General features: G+C 44.3%; 1 protein-coding gene across 4 annotated transcripts in view; it reads right to left on the bottom strand.

Annotated features, from left to right (window-relative positions):
- The window catches only part of SYNJ2 (synaptojanin 2), a 145,929-nt gene extending 124,707 nt beyond the window's left edge, over positions 1 to 21,222 (bottom strand). Inside the window, exon 1 of one of the 4 annotated variants that reach the window (XM_077149354.1) lies at positions 21,044 to 21,222. In XM_077149354.1, coding sequence (XP_077005469.1) covers positions 21,044 to 21,170 — 127 coding nt within the window. In that variant the 5' untranslated portion in view covers positions 21,171 to 21,222. The remainder of the gene's footprint in view (positions 1 to 21,043) is intronic. The other 3 variants (XM_077149356.1, XM_077149353.1, XM_077149355.1) reach the window with 3 other exon arrangements.
- Between the last annotated feature and the right edge of the window lie 4,357 nt (positions 21,223 to 25,579).

The raw sequence follows: 25,579 nt of genomic DNA, 5'->3' as shown, positions 1-25,579 counted from the left end.
CGCATCCACAGATACAATGCAATCCCCTCAGAGCGTGGATGAGTTTCTCCTGCCCCAGCCCCGAGGTCCTTGGCGGCCCGGCCAGGTGGCCCTTCCCTCCCCACCCCCACCCCCACCCCCGAGCCCAGGAGGTGCTCAGCGGGCCCTGGGCTGCGGGGATAACGGGTCACTCAGCTGGGATGCCGGGAGCCTGCCGTGTGCAGGGCTGTCACGGGCACCAGGAGCACATGGGTTGGTGGGGCAGGAAAGCCACCAGGGAAGCCAAGTGAAGAAAATGCTTCAGGAAGGAGGTGGGGAAAAAGCACTGGGATTTGCCTGCAAGATTCCGCAATGTAGGAGTCCCTGGAGACCTGGATGGACGAGGCTTCAGAGAGCCGTGCAGACAAAAGCCTGGTGGAATTGCTCCAAAGGGGAGAAAGTGGAGACCGCTGTGCAGACAAACCTTTCAAGCGGAGGAATGAAGAAATGAAGTAGGGAGGGTTGGGGTCCAGATGGCTTCTTACTATGTGATGTTTTAGCCTGTTGACATGGTGATGGAAATGATCAGTTGGGATGAAAGGGGGAAATTGTAGGAGCAAGTCTTCAAAGGGGAGAGGGGACAGGACCCAGGAGAGAGGTAGACAAACCAGAGCAGGGAAGGACGTCCCTTCTAACAGAGGGGAGGCAGCATATGTGAGCTTAAAGCAGGTAGATTTGGTGATCAAAGTTTGTGACGATTCTCCTCTCGGTAAATTAGGAGGAAAATCGTTTGCTGAGAGGAGTGAGATGCCTAAAGCTGGAGGAGATGTGAAATCATCAGCTTGGAGACCTGAAGAGAAAACGCACTAGGAAAATGTAGTAGGTTTAGGCATAGCCCTGAAAACCCTTTGTGAATGGACAACAGACCAGGGAATACAGTGTGCTTTCCTCCAGCCACACTTAACTACCTGGGTGCCTGGATGGAAGAGGGAGAGAGAAGGATTGAATCAGGGCTGGAGATTCTGCCTGGTAAGTAGGAAAGAGAGAGAGAACACTCAGAGAGCGGTGGGTTGTGTACGAGAGTGATTATAGTCATGGATCGGAATCCAAGCGAGGTAAGGAGGGGAGAGGCTGTGAGGAAGGTGAAGGCTCTCGGGAAGGTTTAAGAATCGACAGGCCTAGGTGGGGTGAAAACTGGTTTGCGTAGGGGCACGGAAGAAGTTAGAAAGACAGAAGGCAGTCCATAGTGGACAGAAGAACGAGATGGAAGAAAAGAGTTGGAAGTGAGGAGTGAGAGGACGGCAGATTAGGGGCTTAACCTAATGGACATGAAATCACCCAGGATGGAATATTAGTTTCCCAGCTGCTGTAACAAATTATCACAAATCGGTGGCTTAAAAGAAGAGAAATTTATTCTCACACAATGCTGGAGGCTAGAAAATGGAAATCAAGGTGCCGGCAAGGTCATACTCCCTCTTGTAGCTCCAGGGGAGAACACTTTCTTGCTTTCTCCAGCATCTTTTGGCCCCAGGCATTCGTAAGTTTGTGGGTGCAGAACCCCAATCTGTCCCCACCTCAGGTGACCATCTTCGCCCTGGTCTCTCTGTGTCTCTTCTCCTTTTGTAATACGGACACAGTCATGTTGGGTTAAGGACCCACCCTAAGCCAGTACAACCTCATCTTAATTTACATCTGCTATTTCCAAATAAGGTCACATTCTGAGGTGCTAGGGTTCTTCAACATATCTTTTTTTGGGGAGGACGCGATTCAATACACCATAGATGCTGGCAAAAGTAGTGGTGGAGAAACCCAGCGAAGCCAGGAGCCAAGCTCTTCAATGAATGAAGAGGAAGGTGGGTTTCAACAATGAGGCATGGGCTTCCAAAGGAGCCGTCCTTTTTAGGGAGGGAGGAAGAGATTTTGCACGGAATCAGCAGTGAGGAACAAGAAGGAAAGACACCTGCTCCACCTCTAGCTCGCAGCACTCAAGAAGGGCAGAGTAAGGAGTCGTCTTAAGAGAAGGCCCAGTTTGGGGAAGAGCCTGGAGGCACAGGAGTGTTCAAAGAAGAGGCTGGCAATGGAGGGGGTTTGTTGAGTCCAGGACACAGTTCAGAGGGCTCAGGCAAAGACTCAAACAAGAGTTGATCCACCAACAAAGATCAATTCTTATTCTATGTTTTCATCCAGAATCCAGGTCAGAATTCACTTTTTCAAGCTTCTTCGCTGTTTCTAATTTTCGTTGTTTGGTGAGAAAACAGGCATTAGTAGACATGAGATCTGCAAGTTCATCTGTGTTAGATGTTCTCCAAAGACTGTCAACAGAGCCGCAGCCCACATTCTTCAGGGGCTTCCAATCTCCGATGGACACAATGGTCCCCAAGTCCAGGAAAGATAAAGGAATAAACGCACCAAACTCATTGATGAATGAACATGTTAAGTATACTTTATTGTTCGCATTCCCACACAAAAAACATATTTTGAGGTACATATATTTTGTGACTCTTTTGGCCTCCTTTTTTTTTTTCATTTTAAAAGTTTTATCACAATCATACAATCCAACCTAAGTTTAAAAAGTAAAAAATCCATAATCACATAGCCATGCCTTCACCACCACAATCTATATGAGAACATTTCTTTTTGTTCCGCAAAGAAGCCCATAGCCCTCCCCCATATCCCCCGCTTACTGACATTTAGATTTGGCATATTGCCTTTGTTACATTCAATGAAAGCATATTACAATGTTACTGTTAACTATAGACCCTAGTTTGCATTGATTGTATTTTTCCCTGTATACCATCCCATTTTCAACACCTTGCAATGTTGACATTCATTTGTTCTCCCTCATGCAAAAACATTCTTATTTTTGTACATTTAATCGCCATCTTTGTTCACTCTAGGCTTCACTAAATTATATCGTCTCAGAATTTAAATTAACCTCTATCTCTTCTGGTTTCATACGTGTCCCCAGCCCTTCTTCCTCAACCATACTCACACTCAGCTTCATTCAGTGTACTTATATTATTTTGCTACCATCAGATAGTATTGTGCTATCAATTTCTGGATCTTTACAATCAGTCCTGTTGCACATTCTGTACTCCTTCAGCACCAAATGCCCAATCTCTACCCTCTTTCCATCTCCAGATGGAAAAGATAAACTTTAACTCTCAAAGTTCACTCATTAATGTTAGTTCATGTAAGTGAGACCATACAGTGTTTGTCCTTTTGTTTCTGGCTAATTTCATTCAGCATAATGCCCTCAAGGTTCATCCACACTCTTACATGCTTTAAGACTTTATTCTGTCTTACAGCTGTGTCATATTCCATCGCATGTATATACCACAGCTTGTTTAGCCACTCGTCTGTTGATGGACACTTGGGCTGTTTCCATCTCTTGGCAATTTTGAATAATACTACTATAAACATTGGTGTGAAAAGGTCCATTCGTGTCCTTGCCTTCAGTTCCTCTGAATATATACCTAGTAATGGGACTGCTGGATCATATGGCAGCTCTATACTTAGCTTCCTAAGGAACCGCCAAAATGCCTTCCGGAGTGGTTGCAGCATTCTACAGTTTCACCGACACTGAACAGGTGTCTTTCTCCAAGTCCTCTCCAGCACTGGCCTCCTTCTTGATACGTACACATCTATTGAGTAAACATGTCTGCTCGTTTATAGAGGTCCTGTCCAAGTTCAGGGGGAAATACGCACAATATTTTCACAAAAGGGCAGAAGATACCGTCTCAGATGACCTTGGTTACCACCACTTCACTGATTTGTAAACTGCCTCCTCCAGTTTATCATTGAGCCAAAGGCTGGCTGTGCCTGGAATTAGCCCCAATCTTGACAAAAGAAAAGCCTCTGGTGGGGGTCAGAACCTGGCCTTAGGAGCGTAATCACATCACTGTAGGGGCTCCCAAAATGTATCTAAGAGAGGTGGACCATAAAATGTTGACAGATGTTCTGAGAACAAAGGGTTAAACTTATTTGGGAAACACACCACTCACCAGGTTACTTTACTGCAGCACTCTGCAATCTTTTATATACTAACTTTCACTGCAGATCTCCAAGGGGAAATGGTTTCCTGACTTTCCCAAACATTTTCTCATGAAACCATTTTGTTCTAGGAGCCCCTGTGTAGTGAAGCCAGCTTTTACAGAACGAGCACCCTCCCTGTTTCTGATCTCTGTCCCACACTCCCTCGAGTGGCTTACCTAGACCTTCCCAGCCCTGGCCTTTCAGACGGGATGCCATAACCACCACCTGCCCCAACCCCTGACCCCTGGAACCCCCTACTACTTCCTGCCACTCCTGGTCCTGCCATGCACATCAAGCTATTCACTCCTGAACATCTGTGCTCTGCCTCTGTGCTCCCAGCACTGAGCTAGGCGCTAACGGAGCCAAATCTCAGGTCTCAATTTGAACCTGAGCAGATGTGTCCCCAGGAAGGCAAGTTCAATCTGGGCTTGCTGAGAAGGCCTGAGAACCAAATGCCTTCATGGGACAGGATTCCACAATAGGTAAGAGAAACAAATGGAAGGCACGGCTGTAGGATCAAATGAGAGGCGAGATGCTGAGTGGATGCACTGTCTGAACCACAGGGCCTCTGGCCCAGCCCCTGCTCCATGCCTGAATTGCAGGGAAATAGACCAAGAGAAAGAATAATCCACATTCATCCACCGAACATGCATTACGCATGGACCACCTGTGCTAGGCAGGGCGGGCAGTGCTGGCACCCTTGTTTGGGCCATTTGTATTCTTGCTTTTGACAACTGCTTGTTGTATCCTTTGCCAATTTTTCTATTGAATTATTTGCTCTTCTTCTTCATCTACAGGAGCTTTTAAATACTATGATTATCAATCTTTGTCCAATTTATACATTGCAAGGGGCTGTACATCATTTCCTTCTGGCCTCCTGCTTGTCTTTTAACTACGTTTATGGTGTCTTTTGATCCATGGGGGTTTTAAATTTCTACGAAGTCACATCTATCAGTCTGACAGAGGGAAAACAGTGGGCGGTTCGTAGGGTGCTGGCTAAATGCTATTACTTGATTAAATGCTGGCTACATGGGGCATTGACTTTGTGAGAATTCATGGAGATGAACACTTAAGATTTGTTCATTTTTCTATATGTACATTGTATTTCAATAAAAAATATTTTTTAAAACTGTCAGGTTTTTCCCTTTATGATGGCTGAGTTCTATGCTTTGCTTAAAAAGGCTTTTCATACCATATGGTATATTTTTTCCAATACTGTTAAAGTTGGATTTTTTACATTTAACTCTTAAATCTTACTTTAATGTCTGACACAATGTAGGGCTCTAACCTAATTCATTTTTTAAATATTATTTTTATTGTAAACCTTAACAAACAAATATACAAACATTCTTAACAGACAAACATTCTATACATGGTGTACAATCAATGGCTCATAATATCATCGCATAGTTGTGTATTCATCACCATGCTCATTTTTTGAACATTTGCATCTCTTCAGCAAAGAAAGAAAAAAGAAAAAATTCATACATACCATACCCTTTACCCCTCCCTTTCACTGATCACTAGTAATTCAATCTTCTCAGTTTATTTTAACCTTTGTGCCCCTTATTATTTGTTTATTTTTTATCCATATGTTTTACTCATTTGTCCATAGCATATATAAGAGGAGCATCATACACAAGGTTTTAACAATCACAAATAGTCACACTGTAAAAGCTATATAGTTATACAATCATCTGCAAGAATCAAGGTTACTGGATACAGCTCAACAGTTTCAGGTACTTCTCTCTAGCCACTCTAATACACCATAAACTAAAAAGGGGATCTCTATATAACACAAAAGAATAACCTCCACGATAACTTCTCGTCTCTGTTTGAAATCTCTCAGCCACTGAAACTTTATTTTGTCTCATTTCTGTCTTCCCCCTTTTGGTCAAGACAAGCTTTCTCAATCCCTTGATGCTGAGTCCCAGACCATCCCAGGATTTCTGTCCCACATTGCCAGGGAGGTTTACACCCCTGGGAGTCAGGTCACATGTAGAGGGGGAGGGCAGTGAGTTTGCTTGCCGAGTAGGCTTAGAGAGAGAGAGGCCACATTCTCTGGGGGTAACTCGTAGGCCCAATTTTAAGTAGGCTTAGCCTATCCTTTGCAGGGACATCAAACTTAATTCATTTGTATGGATAGTTATGGTCAAAAGCTTAATAAAAACTTTTTCCCCCTCAGTAGGAGAATTTGACATTTGTTTATCTAGGTCAGTTTTCTGGGGAACTCCATAAAGGTAGAATGTCAACTACTGTTGGGGATTGAATCATGCCTCACAAGAATCATTTTCAAGTCTTAATCTGTGTTCCTGTGGGTGTGAGGCCATTTGTACACAGGACCTTTGAAAATACTATTATTTGTTAAGGTGTGGGCCCATCTGTGAATAGGATCTTCAAAGATTTAGATGAGGCCAAATTGAATCAGGGTGGGCCTAGTCCATATGACTGGAGTCCTCAAAAGCAGAGGAAATTTGGATGCAGGCAGTCAGGAGAAGCCGGAAGTCAGCAGAAATCAGAAGAGCAGACACAAGGACAGAGAAACGGCCATGTGACGGAGAATTGCCGGAATGCTACAGATTCCAGGAGACCGCAAGCCCTGTCATACTCTGATGTTGGATTTCTGGCCTCCAAAACCATGCAGTAATAAGTTCCTGTTGTTAAGCTGTGTGGTATTTGTCATAGCAGCTCTGGCAAACTAAGACAACTATGTTCCTAGAAAACAATGCTTGTGATAAAAGTGGTCTTGGTTGGCAAATTATCTCTGGGCAGAGAGGAACCATAAATGAATTATATAGCCCTATGGGGACACCAGGCCTGGTGCTTTACTTGGTATGGTTACCCTTGCAATGAGGACAGCCCTTTCATGACCTGACACCTAAGACCATAGGGTTTTTATGAGGGATGCTGGCTCCTTTGGGATATGAGGCTCTCTAGCCAGGAGGAAAACTAGTTACTTCATGGCCATTAGCTGTCCCCTACATGAACTGTTGCAAAGACCACTCCCTCCCCTGGAAGCGTTATTCTGACACTGCCCTACTGGCAAGCAGAGGCAAGCAGAGATTTCTGCCTTGCTCCTTTTCAGTGGCTATGCCAAGTGTGACCTGGTCTCACAAGTCTGACTATTTGGCTGAACAAAGGAAGCCACTGTTAGGCACTGCACAGTCAACTGCCCCAACACCTCATATTGAGTCGTCAGTCCCTCTTTTCCCAGATGATTTAAACTGTCACCTTTACATTAAGCTAAATTATTCTATTTCCAAGAGTCTGTTCTGGTGCCTCTACTCTTTTTTTTTTTTTATTTTTTTAATATTTTTATTGACAAGTCTTCAGAAACATACATTCCATACATGCTGTACAATCAATGGCTCACAATATCATCACATAGTTGTATATTCATCACCATGATCATTTTTTAGAACATATGCATCACTCCAGAAAAACAAATGAAAAGAAAAAACTCATACATACCATATGACTCACCCCTCCCTCTCATTGGCCACTAGTATTTCCATCTACCCAATTTATTTTACCCTTTGTCCTGCCTGTTATTTATTTTTTATCCATATTTTTTACTCATCTGTCCATACCCTACATAAAAGGAGCATCAGACACCCAACGTTTTCAAAATCACACAGTCACGCTGTAAAAGTTACATCATTATGCAATCATCTTCAAGAATCAAGGCTACTGGGACACAGCCCAACAGTTCCCCTCCAGCCACTCCAATACACCAAAAACTAAAAAAGGATGTCAATATAATGCATAAGAATAACCTCCAGGACTCGACTCTGTTTGAAATCTCTCAGCCACTGAAATTTTATTTTGTCTCGTTTCTCTTGCCCCCTTTAGTCAAGAAGGTTTTCTCAATCCCTTGGTGCTGGGTCCCATGCACCCTCCTCTTGAACTGATTTGTGCCTATAGTCTCTACTGCTGCATGGCTTTATGGTACTGTTTAGCAATCTGGAAGATCAAGTCTGTCCTCTTCGATCCTTTTCAAAGTCTTCTTGGCTATCTCTGCCAGTTTTATCTTCCAGAGCCATTTGCTCATCATTCAACAGATGCTTATTGAGCCTCTTCTCCACAGCGGAAAGTGCTGAGAACACAGAACTGAAAAGACAGACAATGCCCCTCGCTCCCAAGGAGCTTGCATTTCATGATGGACAATAGATGAGACATAAACTAGGAAATAAAGTTCTAAATAAGGTCATTTCAACTAGTAGTAGGTGCTACAGAGAAAATAAAAAAGCAGATGATGGAACCGAGAGAGTCAGTGTTTGGAGGCCATGGACAGCTTTAGCTAGGGGCTCAGGGAAGTCTTGCTGAGGAATCAGGAGTGAGGATGTCATCAGGCAAAGATCTAGGGGGAAGAGCATTCCAGGCAGAAGGAACAGCAAGGAGAAAGATTCCACGGCAGAAACAGATGCTCAAGTGGAGTAAGCACAGGGTATGGCAGAAGAAGAGACTGGAGAAATAGCCAGGGGACAGAAAGCATAGGTGGCCTGTCAGTCAAGAAGGCCCACTGTGAGGTAAGAGGGGATCTATAGGATCACCCCTCAAGCCTTTGTTCTGCGCCTATATTCTCTGATAAGACAAAATTAGAATAAGCAAATTCATACAATCAGAAACTAGAAAATGGGTTACCAGGGGCCAGGGTGGGGGTAGGGAATGCGGAGTTAAGGTTTAAATTATAGAGGTTCTATTTAGGGGGATGGACGGTGGGGTTGTACTACAACATTGTGAATGCAATGAACAGCACTGAAATATACATTTGAATGTGGTTAAAAGGGAAAATTTTTGGGTGGGCCATGGTGGCTTAGCAGGCAGAGTTCTCGCCTGCCATGCCATAGACCCAGGTTCAATTCCTGGTGCCTGCCCATGCAAAAAACAAATTAAAAATAAAAAATAAATAAAAGGGGACATTTTAGGTTGCATTTATATTACTAGAAAAAAATTGTTTTAAATATCCATAGGACTGTAAAACACAAACAGTGACCCTAAAGTAAGCCATGGACTACAGTTAACATTATGAATCTAAAAAACGTAATTTCATCAATTGCAGCAAATGTGTCACACTAATACAGGGTGTTAATAATAGGGTGGTATATGGGAAACTGTATTTCACGCTTAATTATTTCTGTAAACCTACAACTTCTCTAAAAAAAAAATTTCTAATAAATGTTCAGCAACCTAATTTTCCTGACAGCAAAGTGAAGCAAAAAACTTCAAAGGAAAGGGAACTGCTAAAGTCAGACACACACTCAAAAACCCCAGAACTCTGGAGCCTTTAGTATAAACAATGCAACTTAATTATATTTTAAATTTCAGATATACTGTTTTATGTAATCTGTTCCTATGTTTCAAGAGTAAGCTACGGATACCATTTATACAACTGTATTAAAAATTTGATCACTACCCTCCCCACACCATTAGGAAAAGACCTTTACAGCCGGAGCTCTCCAAGGCAGCCTCTAGCCCACATGGTGCCTTTATGTGAACTGGAAAATAGCGCCCCCTCTGGACATATCGAGAAACAGAGTCACAGCTTGGACAGCAAGTGGGGGCAGGGAAACGGGATTCCAGCCCCTTCCGTAGGCTGGGAGGTCTCAACTAGGATGGCCGATATTTTCAAAATGTACTTTTTCCTCTGTCAACAAACAGCAGACTAAAAGCAAATACAGTCAAGGTCGAAATCAATTTATACTACCAAATGATATCTCTCATTCCTCACCCCAAAACACTGTCCACGCCTTCTGTCTGCAGGATGATGCATGCGGCCCTTGGAAAGGAGAAATGCAAGATTCTGTACGACGGCTTTGCAGACATAAGATGACAGAGCGGAATTTCATCCTTGCCTGCTCCATGGCGGGGCCCTCCCAGACGCATTCCCGACCCCTGGCACCTGCCCTTCCGGGTCCGGGAAGGAAAGAGATGCAGAAGCAGCACTATAGATCGTCCTTGTTAGAAGGACCTGATTCAGACCTAGGCTGGTGACAAGTCACTCCCAGCCCTCGTTTTTTCAATATTCCTTTCTCTATCCACAACGTTTAAATAAAAGCAAATAGTCCCATATTGTGCCGCTCCATGATTGTCGTCACGTGTTGTGACACCGCATGTCACTGCTCAGCAGGAGCACGGTGCAGCCACCCACATCTGATCACACCCTAATCACGCATCTCTGCTGGGAGCAGCCAGCCTGGTTTCACAGCAGCAGCAGCAGGAGATGCCGAGAACCATCTCCTCTTCCCAAAGAGAGCTTTCCCAACATCCAGTATTTACTAGCCATTGACAGGACTCGTGGCAAAGCTAAGTTTGGGTAATGGATAGTCAGTTAAAACAGATAAAAAAGACCACACATTTCCAGAGACAGAAACAATCCCCCTCCCTAATCGAATGACAGTCAAGTTTATAAAATAAAATGCCATGCAATATGATGAGAAAGACAATTTTAAGAAGTCAAGGATGTTAAAAAAGAATCTGATAAATCAGCCACTGAATTTGCAAAATCTGTGGTATTTTAATAAATATCCAATTCATGTTCCTAATTTAAGCCTAACTTGCTATTGCTTTTTTCTTTTTTAAAAAATGCAATTTTATCAAGATATATTCACACACCATAGAATTCATCCAAAGTATATGATCAGCGGCTTACAGTGTTATCACATGGTTGTACATTCATCACCACAATCAATTTTAGAACATTTTCATTACTCCAGGGGAAAAAAAAAAGAAAGAGAGACAACCCAAAACATCCTGCTATTGCTTTTTAAAACTTTTTAGCTGGTTATAGGAAAGGGGTAGAATCAAGGAGAGATCTTCTCATGGATTTCAATTCATTCATAAGCACCCAGTAAAAAATGTATAGCACCAGCTTGCTAGGTTTGGCTCAGACTTCAAAGCCATCTTAGATTTTACCTTGCCGGATCATTTAACTAAGATTTGAATTCCTGGAGAGTTTATCATTTTAGGTGTGTGAAATAATGGTGTGGCTTATGCTTAGCATTTAAGCTTTTTGTTTTGTTTTGTTTTTTAAGACACATGGAATCTCGGACTAGGAAAGGCAATTAAAGGTCGTAATTCATTTATCTTCAGATGGGGATTCTGAAGCCTGGCACATGCATAAGGGAGAAGCCGCCCAGCACCCACCTCGGGCACGACACCCACGTGGGAGGAGCACTCCCACCCCCACCCTAGAACAAAGCAAACGGGGCAGAAGGAAACGCATCGCTCACTTAGGAACTACTCCCAGTTAGAAAAACAAAGGCGGGTGAGGTGGGTAGGGAGGGGTAGAGGGACTGATTGCTTGATGGGTTACAGGGTTTCTGTTGGGAGTGATGGAAAATTTGGGGTAATGGATGGCGGTGGTGGTAGCACAACATCGCAAGTGTGATTTTACCACTGAACTGTACCCTTGGAAGTGGTTATAATGGGATGTTTTGAGTTGCATATATGTTACTATTAAAAGCAACAGTTAAAATTTTTTTAAAAATAATAAAAAGAGAGGGAAGTACCTGAAACTGTTGAGCTGTGTCCCAGTAGCCTAGATTCTTGAAGATGATTGTGTAAAGATATAACCTTTACAATGTGACTTGTGTGATTGTGAGAACCTTGTGTCTGATGCTCCTTTTATCCAGGGTATGGACAGATGAGTAACACATATGGATTAAAAATAAATAATAGGGGAAAAAAAGAGTAAAAAAAAAAAAAGAAGGTAGATGGAAACACTTGTGGTCAATGAGAGGGAGGGGTAAGGGGTATGGCATCTATGAGTTTTTTCTTTTTTCTTTTTATTTCTTTTTCTGGTGTAATACACATGATCTAAAAAACATCATGGTGATGAATACACAACTATGTGATAATTATGTGATAATAATATGCATCATGTATAGAAAGTATGCGTGTGAAGGTTTTTCCTCAATTAAAAAATTTAAAAATAATAATAAAGGGGCTATTCGTTATGATCCAAGGCCAGCATCTTACCGCCTCACATTGAGAAGCACGCCTGGCAAACCTGGCCGCACACTGCTGCCTCTCGGGAAATCTAGTGCTTCCTTCAGCACCCGGTCATCGCCCGTTAGGTCCACTTGCGGCCCTGCTCTAGGTGCTGGGGTCAGCCACCAAGATGAGTAGTAAGATGCAGGTCAAGGCCAAGTCTGCCCTCAAGGAGCTCAGGATGGAAACCCGCCCCCATCTTTTCTCACCAAGAGCAAGCCTCTTCTTTGTGACACGACAGGCTCTGCTCAGCGAATGGTACTCAGTTCCCCAAGTCTAAATGCTCCTCTACAAAACAGGTGTGTCCACTGAAAACCGGTTACAGGAGGAATGATTTTTTTTTTTAATTTTTAAATTTTTTTTAAAATACCAAAAACCACCAAACAAACGCAAACATTCTTAACTTTTGATCATTCCGTTCTACATATGGAATCAGTAATTCGCAATATCATCACATAGTTGCATATTCATCATCATGATCATTTCTTAGAACATTTGCATCTATTCAGAAAATGAAATAAAAAGAAAACAGAAAAAAATGCATACATACCATACCCCTTACCCCTCCCTTTCATTGATCACTAGCATTTCAATCTAAATTTATTTTAACATTTGTTCCACCTATTATTTATTTTTATTCCATATGTTTATCTCATCTGTTGATAAGGTAGATAAAAGGAGCATCAGACACAAGGTTTTCACAATCACACAGTCACATTGCGAAAGCTATATCATTATACAATCATCGTCACGAAACATGGCTACTGGAACACAGCTCTACATTCTCAGGCAGTTACCTCCAGCCTCTCCATTACATCTTGACTAACAAGGTGATATCTATTTAATGCGTAAGAATAACCTCCAGGATAACCTCTCGACTCTGTTTAGAATCTCTCAGCCATTGACACTTTGTCTCATTTCACTCTTCCCCCTTTTGGTCGAGAAGGTTTTCTCAATCCCTTGATGCTGAGTCTCAGCTCATTCTAGGGATTTTCTCAATCCCTTGATGCTGAGTCTCAGCTCATTCTAGAATTTCTGTCCCACATTGCCAGGAAGGTCCACACCCCTGGGAGTCATGTCCCATGTAGACAGGGGCAGGGTGGTGAATTTGCTTGTTGTGTTGGCTGGAGAGAGAGGCCAAATCTGAGCAAGAAAAGAAGTTCTCTTGGGGGTCACCCTTAGGCCTAATTTTAAGTAGGCTTGACCTATCCTTTGTGGGGTTGTTTCATACGAAGAAACCCCAAGACTGGGGGCTCAGCCTATAGCTTTGGTTGTCCACACTGCTTGTGAGAGTATCAAGAATTCAACTTGGGGAAGTTGAATTTTCCCCCTTTCTCACCATTCCCCAAAGGGGACTTTGCAAATACTTATTTATTCACTGTTCAAATCACTCTGGGATTTATCTGGGCATCACTCTGGACAAACCAACAAAATCTCATGTCCTCCTCAAGGTTCCATGTACTTATGGTGTTCACTTAAGCTGTCTACATAAGTTATATTAAGAAACGCACTGGTCAAACTATAAATTTTGTACCAAATAAACTTTTTTTGCTTTAGTCTCACACATAAGTTAAAATTTTTAAATATTAATTACCATCTATTTTCAGCACCCTGCAGTAATGACATTACTTTGTTCTTCAGGAGGAATGATTTTACTGATGCTGTACACCCACTGGCAACGCTTATCTTCCTGGACTAGACATGATTTTTGAAAACCAAAGGTAAGCATGAATAGGCAAAGCCAGTCTTTTTCCATGTCTATATATGCCTTTTGCCCCCCGCCAAGAATGAGATTTTACTGAACATGCTGTCCTTTGCAGCCACCTGCCTTATTCAAACCAACTGAACATGATGCTAAAGAACTCTGCCACTAACCTCGGGCAAGTTCTTTAGCATCTCTGTGCCTCAGTTTCTCCAACTATAAAATGAAGATTATTAGTGTCTGTCTCTTTGTGAGGACTAATTAACTCAATCACATAAAACAGTCAGAATAGAGCCTGGTATGTGGGAAGCTTTCTGCAAACATTAGCTATTATTATCAAGTCAAACCACAGTTGATTGCAGTTAAAAATTCAAAATAGCTTGCAATGAACATCCTCAAAGCAAAATGGGATCCTGATCTGTGATTATTTCCTTAAATTTCTACAGGTAGATTACTGGATCAAGGATGGGCATGCTTTTAAAGGTTTTGATTCATTTGGCTAAGTGAATTTGCATGGACAGAGGCACCTTCCAGTGTGTTTCCCAAGAGAGTTAGGAAGTGCCCTTAACTGGGCCATTTGCACTGACCAAAACGAGGATCCCGGCTACCTGCTGGGAGCAAGGGATGGCAGCCTGGACTTGCTGGAGCAGCTCTGGGGGCTTTTTTACCCTGCATGATTATTTTTATATCTTGGAGCATCTGTAGGTTTGCAGAAAGTACAGAGTTCCCACATAGCCTCTACGGTGGTTTGAAGTTGTACGCACTGCCCACCCCCCCCCCCCCCCGCCAAAAAAAACGTTCTCAACCGAATCCATTCCTGTAGGTGTGAACCCATCGTAAGCAGGACCTTCTGATGAGGGTGCTTCAGTTAAGGCGTGGCCCACCTCAATGAGAACTGGCCTTAATCCTATTACTGGAGATCTTTATAAGAGAATGAAATTCAGACCAAGAAAAAGCCACAGGAAGCAAGAAGTTGAGATTCAATGGCACCCAAAGGAAAAACGAGAGGCCAGGAGAGGCCACCCTGTGGACCGCCACGACACTGAAGAGCAAGGACCAGGGATCACCAGCAGCCAGCCCCAGGACGCCAGTCTTCAGGAAGAAAGCATCATCTCGATGACAAAGATTAGGACTTGCTTTTAGCTTCAAAACTGTGAGCTAAAAAATCTGCATTAAATAATGCAAATTAAACAAGTCAACTCATTGTACGGTATTTGTTGGAGCAACCAAGGACATTAAAACAGCCCACTTCATCATGCAGTTTTCCCTTTTATTAACATTTCGTATTAGTGTGGTGCCTTTGTCACAACTGATGAACCAGTATTTTATAATTATATTATTAACTGTATTCCACAGTTTACATTAGGGTTCACTCTGTGTTGGACCACTCTATGGGTATTCTTTTCTCCCATTCTTATTGAGGTAACAGTTATACAATTCCTCACTGTGACCATTTTCAGGTATACAATCCCACGGTGTTAATTGCATTCACCATGTTGGACTGCCCTCACCATCTTCCACTACCAAAACTTTTCCATCGCTGGGGGCTTTGCTTTAAGAGTTTGGCTTCATGGGACGCAGGCACCCTCACCAGCCCGACTGATTTTTACCCGGCCATGCCCTCATGGGTCGGACACCTACCACCCAGCCCTGCCAGGAAATGCTTAGAGACCCCATGATTTGGGACCTAGTTCCCAATCTGAGTCTGGGTCAGTCCACCTAGGGATTTAAGGACTATTCCAAGTGTAAAGAAAGCATAAAAGATTCCCCATCCTCAGGCAGAGGGCTGAACCAGTCCAGCAGCAAGAGCTGGGCAGCTAAATCTCACAATGGGGAGAGTAGCGAGCTGAAGGAGTGCTCCAGAGGTCTCTCTCTCTCTCTCTCTCTCACACACACACACACACAGTGCCCAGAGCAGCACCACAACTCCTCTACCCCAAACGTGTGCAGGGTCTGAGGCCAGAGTCCAAATGGAGGTCCACACCCCATATGTCCAACTACTCCTAAGCTTTAAATGAAGCTACCAAACTGTTCCTGGAGAGCCACTCGGGCCTGGCCACCTTCTCTTCCCACGGCCTCCCCACCCCACCTGGGCTTCATACCACCCTGAGAAAGGACACACCAGCCAGCACGTCTCCAATTCTATCCAAACCCCACACCCTGCCACGCTCCAGGCACGGGTGGACACACCAACTGCCTAGTCTGCTCAGACGACCTGGAGGAGGCCTCTGCAGGCCTGCAAATGGCCTGGGGACCATTTGTCTAGGAATTCCAAGGTCCCGTGCAGCTGGAGCGTAGTCTAGAAGGGGGAGCAAAAGTGCTGGGAGGACTGAGCCCCTGTGCTGCAAGGAGAGGCTCAGCCGGAGGAGAGCCAGCTGGACAACGTGGGGGCCCGGGGCCAGGCCCGCTCCTTCCCGGTTCCTAGGGCAGTGCTTCCAGTGAGCCCAAATCGTGTCCTCCGGAAGGTTTGTGTTTTCACAATCACACTGTCCAGGGAAGGCCAAGGGAAGACCTGCTCAGATAGCACCCTGCTCTTTCAGGCTCTGGTTTACTCTAAGTGGTCACTGTGCTTTTGAAAATGTATATGGGGGGGGGGGGGGGTGCAATGGTGGCTCAGTGGCAGAACACTCACCTGTCATGCAGAGACCCAGGTTCGATTCCCGGTGCCTGCTCATGGCAAAAAAATAGTATGTTGGAAAGATGATTGTATAATGATATAGCTTTTACAATGTGACTGTGTGATTGTGAAAACCTTGTGTCTGATGCTGTCTTTATCTAAGGTATGACAGATGAGTATAAAACATGGATTAAAAAAATAGACAAATAATGGGGGAACAAATGTTAAAATAAATTCAGTAGATGGAAATACTAGTGGTCAATGAGAGGGAGGGGTTAGGGGTATGGTATGTATGAGTTTTTTCTTTTTTCTTTTTATTTCTTTTTCTGGAGTGATGTAAATGTTCTAAAAAAAATGATCATGGTAATGAATACACAACTATGTGATGATATTGTGAGCCATTCATTGTACACCATGTATGGAATGTTTTATGTTAAGAATGTTTGTGCTTGTATGTTGTTTTATCAACAAAAATTTAAAAATAAAAACAATGTGGGGGACAATGGATGAACCTTGAAGATATCATGCTGAGTAGAATAACCCAGACAAAACAGACAAATATTGTATGATTCCATGTAAATGAAAAATCTAGAATATGCAAATTCATAGAATCAGAAAGTAATTAGAGTTTACGAGAGGCAGGGGAGGAACTGCTTAATGTGCCCAGTTTCTGTTTGGCCTGATATAAAAGTTTCAGTAATAGATGGCGGTGACGATATAGCATAAAATGGTGAATGTAATTAATGCCACCGAATTGTTAAAAATGGTTAAAATGGCAGGAATAACTACATTTTAGGAGGTGATTTTTCATCGAAAAACACAGGGGCAGTTGAAATAAAATTGACAATATTGTAAAAACTATTAGTACTAAGTGACAGGTACACGGGAGTGGGGGCCATTTTTCCTCTCATTTTGAAATTTTCCACAACTAAAGGTTAAATGAAAAAAAAACTGTTTTGAGGCCACACAGTCAAAACAAAAGCCTGGAAGACTTGAAATCACGATCTTATCAGTGAGTTGCAGAAAAGACAGGCAGAAGTGCACACTAACCCAGTTGGATTTTTTTAAGTATTACCCTGAGAAAGCCTACAGCTGGGAAGGGACTCATACGTAAATCAGGAGAGACCCGGGGTCACGACTCCAGTTTCCCAAGTCAGGAGTCCAGAACCTTCTACCAGGCTGACCAGCTCTTCAACCTTCCTGCAGGAGAATGTGTAAAATGGCAAGTCAATCCTTTCTCTCAGGAAGCCCTCAAGCAGGTCAAACTTCAAGTCACTGACCAAATACACCAGGGCCATAAACACTGAGCAATTCACCACCACAAAAGTCCAGACACGGCCTGGTTCCAGCTTGAGGACCATGTCATCGATGACAAACAAAGCCGACTGTTGTGACCTTTCCACAAACACAGCAGCAGCCGGAGAGCCCAGAAGGGCTGTGTTTACTCGGAACTTTTCCCCCTAAAATCTCAAAGCAAACTTTGGGACACTCACTAATTAATTTCATTGAGTCTCTCAAGTCTTCTTCCCCACCCTGCACTCCCAGCTGCCTGCTCAAAGGTCAGCAAGAGACGGCGAGAAAGGGAGAGGGTGTCAGCATGTCACTCATGCACAAACACATAATCTCTGGAAATTCTCAAGCTGCCTTCCTGGGGGCTGTCTGGAGAATATGGACCTTTAGAGCATTAGCGTTCTATGACAAGCCACAGATGGGGTCAGGCGTGCTCCAAAAATGGATTAAACGCATTCCCCGTAAGCACATTTTCCTTCATCGGTTCCGTGCTAAATCTAAAAGAGGACGGAGAGATGGATGGAGAGACAGACAGAAAGACAGCAAGTGCTTTTCTTGTCCCGATGCGCAAACAGTGCATCCACGTGCCGTGCATGGACGTGGGCCAAGGAAGATGGTTACATGCTTTGGCTTTTCCAAAGCAGGAACCTCTGAATCGGGTCACCAAGAAAACCTTGTAAAAAACTTTTGAATTGGTACCAATAAGGTTGGCTTTTCTGCCTTTGGAATTCCAGCTCCCGCTGATCCACATATCAAAGACCAATTCTCAACCCAATTCTTTCAGAAGAAGCGATGTGGAATTATTCCTTCAACAATCTCACTACAGGCTCGATGGTCCGACGCGGAGAACTATAACTCGGTGTCAACACTCAACAAATCATCCATTTTTCCTAAAAGCACAATCCAATTCTAGCTGAAAGACATTTTTCAAGTTAAGATCCTCTGGGGTTAAAATGTGCTGGGAAGATGCTGGCAGCCAGTGTCGGAAGAGCGCGTGCTTTGGTTAGCGGGCTGACTCACCTAACGCTCTGCTGCTCTCTGCAAAAGAGGCAGCAGCATCTGCACCGGAGCTGGGCAGAATTGAGAATCATGCAGGGGCCAGAGGAGAGACCGTTTCCCACGTGAGAAGATGATTCAGTCTCCTTAGCCTGTCATTACTTACCAGGGAGACCCATTACAGGATAAAAACACGCCGAGGTGAAAAGAGAGCTGCCCCAAACTGTAACCACAAGGATAGGGGGAAAGGTCAGTTTTAGGCTGCCAGTTACACTGCCAGGAGTGGGGACAGTGACCTTCTTCTTTAAAAAATGAAAGATTACTAATCTTGTCAAAAAAAAAAGGAAAGCAAAAAAGGCAGCCCTGCAGACACAGATGGAAATTTCAGGTTCAGGTATGTATGTGGGCCATTCTGTACAATAGAGACATGTTTAGGATATTTTAAAAGTTTAAAACTTTTAAAAGTTTAAAAGTTTAACTTTCTAGTAACAGAAGGCCTTCTCTGGGCCAGCAGTACCGCCAAATACCACAAGTGCTTTTTAAAAATAATTTCACTTATTTTAAGAAAAACAGATTTTAAAAATTAAGTCCAAGGTCTATTGAGAAATGAATGCTGGGATAAGTGACAAAAACATGGACTGCATATGCGTTGAGGACATATAAATTCCTTTCATTTACCTTCTGTTCCGGAATGGATTGTAAGCACCAATGTAATGTAAATACATCTCAGCACATACTTGATTTCTTATGACATTACCCTCACTGGTCATTTTTAAATCTTGGCTTTTGAAAAAAGTAATGTCTTTCTTTTCAAATGACTTCAGAGGAACTCTTAAATGTGTACGAACCTTGCTTAGTTTTGCTCTAATCCAACAGGACGTTTCAATTATCTTTGATGAAGCAGTGGTTTTGTACCATGAAATTAATCTCTCAGTTCTGATAAATGTGCTAAGAAGTAGATATCTAAAATGGAATGGAAATTTTCAAGACCTTACCAAATGACCAAATTTGGACTTCTCAGAACAGAGCACAAACTGGAATATCTGATAATAACCTAATCCACCATTCACTGCATATTTTTGATGCTGAGAATATTGTAGACATTGTATCAATCATCAAGTGACTGAAAGCAAGCCAGATAACTATTAGCTAATGAAATGCTTAGGGAAGAGGAAATAGAAGAAAGGGTCCTTTCAAGACCAAGAGTCAATGCGAACAAATGCAAAACAAAAACAAAAAAGAGCTGAGACATTTGGAAAGAACCTCACAAGTGGGCACACTCTGCAGTTGACCCCAGCTGCAATAGGTGATCCTCTACATTTTCTTTAGCTACAAACATAGCAAGATAGTGCAGCTGGAAACCAGTTGTGTGCCTATTCTCTGGTGTTAAAAGTTTAATATTCTAATAATCCTATTTGGTTTTGCTCACTTTGGTATCACTTAGGCCTTCCCCCATGATTTGTAGCAACAAATCAAGGGAGAGGGAGGTGGTGACCCAGGAAACCACGCTTTGGGTGACATTACAGATAGAGTCATATCAGAGTCATGCAGGCAAGAGCTGTGTCATCTGGGCAAGTAAGTTTTCTAGCTTCTTCAGGCCTCGGCTTACTCATCTATAATACAGGGATGGTAATACTAGCTTTCATATAACTCTGAAAATTAAATAACCGTATGTTTCTAAAGTCCTTAGCACAATGCCAGTCTTAAGACTCCTGAGCCCCTTGTGAGAGCACACTGGCTTAGCAACTGTCTAATTTCAAATACACCCAGCATGAAGGTTAGAGACGCCGAGAGTATTTGTGCTTCCAAGTCCTATACTTGGCAGTGCTGGCGCTTCTCCGACAAACTCGAGGCAAAGAAGTTAAGTTTACATTTGCAAGGCAAAACCAACAGTGGTTTCTCCGGAGTCTCCACGGAAGGGGACTCCCCATTCCCAGCGGGAGTGAGTGCGCCCCCAGACAAACCAAAGGGCAATCAACGGTTTCATCAGCTATCGGTGCAAAAGAAAAAGAACGCCAGACACAACACATGGTGCTGTTAGGTCGCTCCCCAACCCCCACCCCGCGCCCAGGAGCATCAGGAACGTGTAGCGCGCCCCAATAAGGCGCGAGGCACAAACGGCTAGAGCCCTGCTCTCCAAGAACTGAAACCCGCGGCGAGCTCGACGCCGAGCAAAAGGCGGGGCGCGCAAAGGGGAGACCCCAGGGAGGAGCGCCGGCCGCGGTGCTGCGGGACTCAGTACAGCCCGAAGAGCTCTCGGACGCCCCCCGCGTCATTTCATTCAAAAGAGCCACCCTCCTCCGCGCCGCCCCGGGACCGGTCAACTCGGGGAAGGGAGGTGCCCATTTTGGTAATTCTCCGGAAAGGCAGGCGCCCTCTCCTCTAGGCACCGCTACCCTCCGGCCGGAGAGCGGGGCGCGGGGTCAGGGCGCGGACGGCGGGCGAGGACTCACCGAGCGTGGCCACCGTTCCACCCTCGAAGAGCAGGCAGTCCCCGCGGCCGCGCGCCTCCAGCAGGACGCTGATCTCCCCGGTGGCCTCCAGCCGCTCGAGCAGCCGCAGCCCTTTGCTCAGAGCCATGGGCGCCCAGCGTGGCGCCGGGCTGGGGCCCGGGGGAGATCGGGAGCCGGGCCGAGGGCGCGCAGCCCGCTACGGCTCTCCGCGCTCCACGCGCCGCCACTTCCAGGAGTTTCACTTTGTGCCTCCGCTCCCCTCCCGGCGCAGGCTCCTCCCCGGCCTCCTCTTAACCCTCCTCTTCCTCCTTCTCCTCCTCCTCCTGGCCTAGGGCAGGTGAGAGCGCTTGGCCACTGTGCTGCCCATGGCCGCTGTCTGCGAAGGCGCAGCGCTCCACCCCGGCAGGCAGCTGCGCGCTGCTCCGCGGGGTCCCCGGGGGCCCAGGCCGCTGGGGGTGCCTGGTCCCGGCTTCTTGCGCCCTGAGGCTGGTGGCGGGGTGGGGGTGGGGTCTGCTGGGCGGTGGCGTGGAAAGGAAGGAGGAAGATAACCGCATGTTCCTCGCAGCGAAGGAGGATGAACTCCACGGAGTGTCCTTTGGAGCCTGCAAAAGTTTGAGGACGCAGGCGGACTTATAAGGGATGCCCTGGCCTGGCTGGGAACTGTAGGAAGGAGCCCAAGGGAAGTTGGGCCTTGCTGTCGTCGTCTACTGCGACCCTGGGCGAGTTCTCCGTGCCTCAGTCTCCCTGTCTGTAAAACGGGAGTGATATCTGCCTGTTTAACAAGGTTGGGTTGCGGATGGAAGGGGTTAAGTTGGGAAAGGGCCAACTGGCACGTGGAGTGTTCACACATATTGCCTTTACGAGTTTGCTGTAAATGAGGATATTGCAGCCCATGGTGCACACCAGCAGAGAACAGATCATGGTGGGTTACCGTAGCGAGAACTGAGAACTCCAGGTCTGCGATAGGGGACTCTTGGAAGCCATGGTAGGTTGAGGTTGAATTGGGTAGCCATTGAAGACACGCTCTCAATCTTAATCTGCATCCCTATGGATGCACACCTATGGGTGTGAATTTCACTTTTTGAAGATTTTTTTTAAAGTGGGGCCCAAGTCAGAGTGGATCTTACTCCATATTACTGGTGTCCTTTATAAGCAGAAGAAATTAGAAGATAGCCAGAGAAAGACGCACACACAAAAAAAGCTGGAAGTCAATGGAAACTGGAAAAGAAGACACAAGAGAGAGGTCACCATGTAAGTAAAGGCAGGGATGGAAGCCAAGGAACTCTGATTGTGCAAGCCAGCGCAGGAATGCTACAGACTCCAGAAGAAAGGGAGGCCTGTCCAGACCCTAATGTTGGACTTTTAGCCTTCAAATTCTTGAGCGGATAAATTCCTATTGTTAAGCCAACCCATTGTGTGGTATTTTCATAGCAGCTCTGGCAAACTAAGACACAAGGCATGAGATTGGGAACAAAAGATGAGAAAAGAAGGACAATCCAACTCCATCAGGCCCTAGAGTAGGCCACAGCAATAAATTTTAACTTAGCTGTATTGTGGAGAGTTGGTCAGGAGTGGGGGAGCCAGGGAGCCCCAACAATTATCAAAGCAATCACAAGGAGAAAAATAGGGAAGAACTTTCAAATGCAAACAAGGCAGTATTTTGTACCTGTTAGCCTGAGATGCAAAAAAGACTGTGAGGAGTCAGAAATGTCCCCAGCATCTAAAGAGTGGGGCAGTCATGGTACCATTGACCAAGAGAGGAAAATTGGGGAGGTGGTTGGTTTGACTGGAAACAGAAACTGGGGGTGGGGAAGAGAGTCTGGCTTTGATTTTGTTGAGTTTAAGACGTTGTTTTTGTTTCCTAGCTGCTAAAATAAATACCCTACAATGGGTTAACAACAGAAATTTATTGACTCACGGTTTCAGAGGCCAGAAGGTTTGCTTCACTTGAGTCAGAATCTTCTGGCTAGCTGTTAGTCTTTGGGGTTCCTTGACTTTCTGTCACATTGGTGGCATCTTCACCTTTCTCTTCTGGGTTCTGATGACTTTCAGCTTCTGGTTGCTCCCATGGCTTCTCCTTCTATATCCAGTTTCCTTTGCTTATAAGGACTTCAGTCATATTGGATTAAGGCCCACCCTCATTCAGTTTGGCCCACACGTGAACTAATAACATCTTCAAAGGTCCTCGTTAGAAATGGGTTCACACCCACAGGCCCAGGAGTTGGGACCTGAACATGCCCTTTATGTGGGACATGATTCCATCTGCAACAAATGAGAAGGGTCATCCAATGAGAAATGGCTGCCTATGAGAACCAGCAATGAACAGTAGGAGGGGAGTAGAAGGCAGGGGTCTCAGCTGCATGAGGGTAGGAGGAAAGGCTAAACGAAATATCCAGATATAATAGCAAAGCCATGCATGGGGAAGCTACGGGCCTGGAAAGCCCTGGGAAGGAAGGAGTGGTCATGATTTGAGCACCTTAGAAATATCTATAAGAACAAGGACACAGAAAAACAAAAACAAAAACCTTGGCCAGGTGAGATGGCAACAGTGACTTTTGAGTGGGCAGTTTTATTAAAATGTTGGGAGGAAAAGAAAACAGCTTGCAAAGAATTAAGGAGGAAGGCATGCAGGAGGGAAGTATGGGCTAAGTGTGGCTGGGAGAGACATCAAATCAATAACATGACAGGTAGACAGGGCAGCAAAGGCTGGTTTTTGAAGATGGGCACATGTTCTTAGAGGGCAAGCAGCAAGGGCAGCAGAGAAGTAGTCAAAGATGTTGATGTGGAAAGGAGGGGCCCAGTCTCCAGAGATGAACAAGGAGAGCCAGGTCAGTGAGGCAGAAGGCTCAGTTCTTCAAGGAAGATGGACACAGTTTTCTTTGCATCATAGGAAGGGAGAGAATGATGGGGACCTGATGTGGAGGCAGAAAGGAGGAGATGAAAGTGACAGGGCTGGGGTGGCAAAGTGGAGGCTTCCTGCTCTCAGTAAGGTCAGAGGGGTGCCTTGTTCTGGAGCTTCGCCTCTGGCGAGCTTCATTAAGCCAAGGGAAAAAAAGCACAGGAAGGGAAGGAAAATTGGGGAGAGCAGAAAAAGGCCAGAACAGTTGCTGAAGGGGAGTGCTTAAAAGAATCTAAAGTTACATTTAAATCCTTGGGCTGAGAAGATACTGGCATTGCAGAGCTGGAGATAATCTTGGCTGAGCAGCTATCTGCTTCCTCTTTCTGAAATGAGGAGAATTCTCAGTCTTGTCAGTTCTGCCTTAAAGATACATCCAGGATAAAGAACAATGATATGGTCGCCTTTAGAAAATGCTTATAAGAAAACATGGGCCTAGATTGTAAGCTTTTAGAGCAGACACATTAAGTCCGGAGTGGTGAATATTATTTATGGATTTTGAGAGGCTGTTTTATATATATATATATATATATATATATCCTGATAATTAGAAATAAGAACAAGGCTGATCAGGTTGGGGTTAAAGTAAATCAGAACACAGGGTAAGGAAGACAGTGTATATATTTTAGAACCACACGTACTCTGAGACCAAAAGAGGGCAGGTTTATTTTGTCTGGAGCTGAAATTTTCTATAGCGCGTAATCTAACTCAACCTATCTGTATAGCTCATTTGTACAATTAAAACACAGGGAGCCCAAAATAAGAAAGAGGTCCTTAAATACTGTATGGTCTCACTGATATGAACTAACATTAATAAATGAACTTGGAGAATTTCAGTTGGTAACAGAGACCATCAGGAGATAGAAATAGGGTAGATATTGGGTAATTGGAACTGAAGGGATACTGGTTGTGCAAGAGGATTGATTGTAAAAATTCACAAATGGATAGCACAATACTACCTAATTGTAATACAATAATGTTAGAACACTGAATGAAGCTGAATGTGAGAATGTTAGAGGGAGGAGGCCTGGGGGCACAAATGAATCAGAAGGAAAGATAGACAATAAAGACTGAGATGGTATAATCTAGGAATGCCTAGAGTGTACAATGATAGTGACTAAATGTACAAATTAAGAAATGTTTTTGCATGAGGAAGAACAAAGGAATATCAATATTGTGGGGTGTTAAAAATAGATGGTAATTCATATTTTAAAACTTTAACTTATGTGTGGACTAAAGCAAAAAATGTTTATTTGGTACAAAATTTATATTTTGACTAGTGCATCTCCTAACAGAGTTTATATGGACAGTTTAATTGAACACCATAAGTACATGGAACCTTGAGTAGGGCATGAGATTTTGTAGGTTTGTCCAGAGTGATGCCCTGATAAATCCCGGAGTGATTTGAACAATGAATAAAAAAGTATTTGCAAAGTCCCCTTGGGGGAATGGTAAGAAAGAGTGAAAAATCAACGTCCCCATTTGGAGAAGGTCTAATATTCTTGCAAACAGTGAGGACAACAAAATCAATAGGCCAAGCCCTCAGTCTTGGGGTTTGTTCATATGAAACTTATCCCCACAAAGGATAGGCTAAGCCTACTTAAAACTAGGCCTAAGAGTCACCCCCCAGATAACCTCTT

Source organism: Tamandua tetradactyla, chromosome 2, assembly GCF_023851605.1.
Source record: "Tamandua tetradactyla isolate mTamTet1 chromosome 2, mTamTet1.pri, whole genome shotgun sequence".
In the NCBI taxonomy this organism is placed as follows: Eukaryota; Metazoa; Chordata; class Mammalia; order Pilosa; family Myrmecophagidae; genus Tamandua; species Tamandua tetradactyla.
Note: the sequence above shows the minus strand (reverse complement) of the source record. Positions and strands in the feature narration are given on the sequence as shown.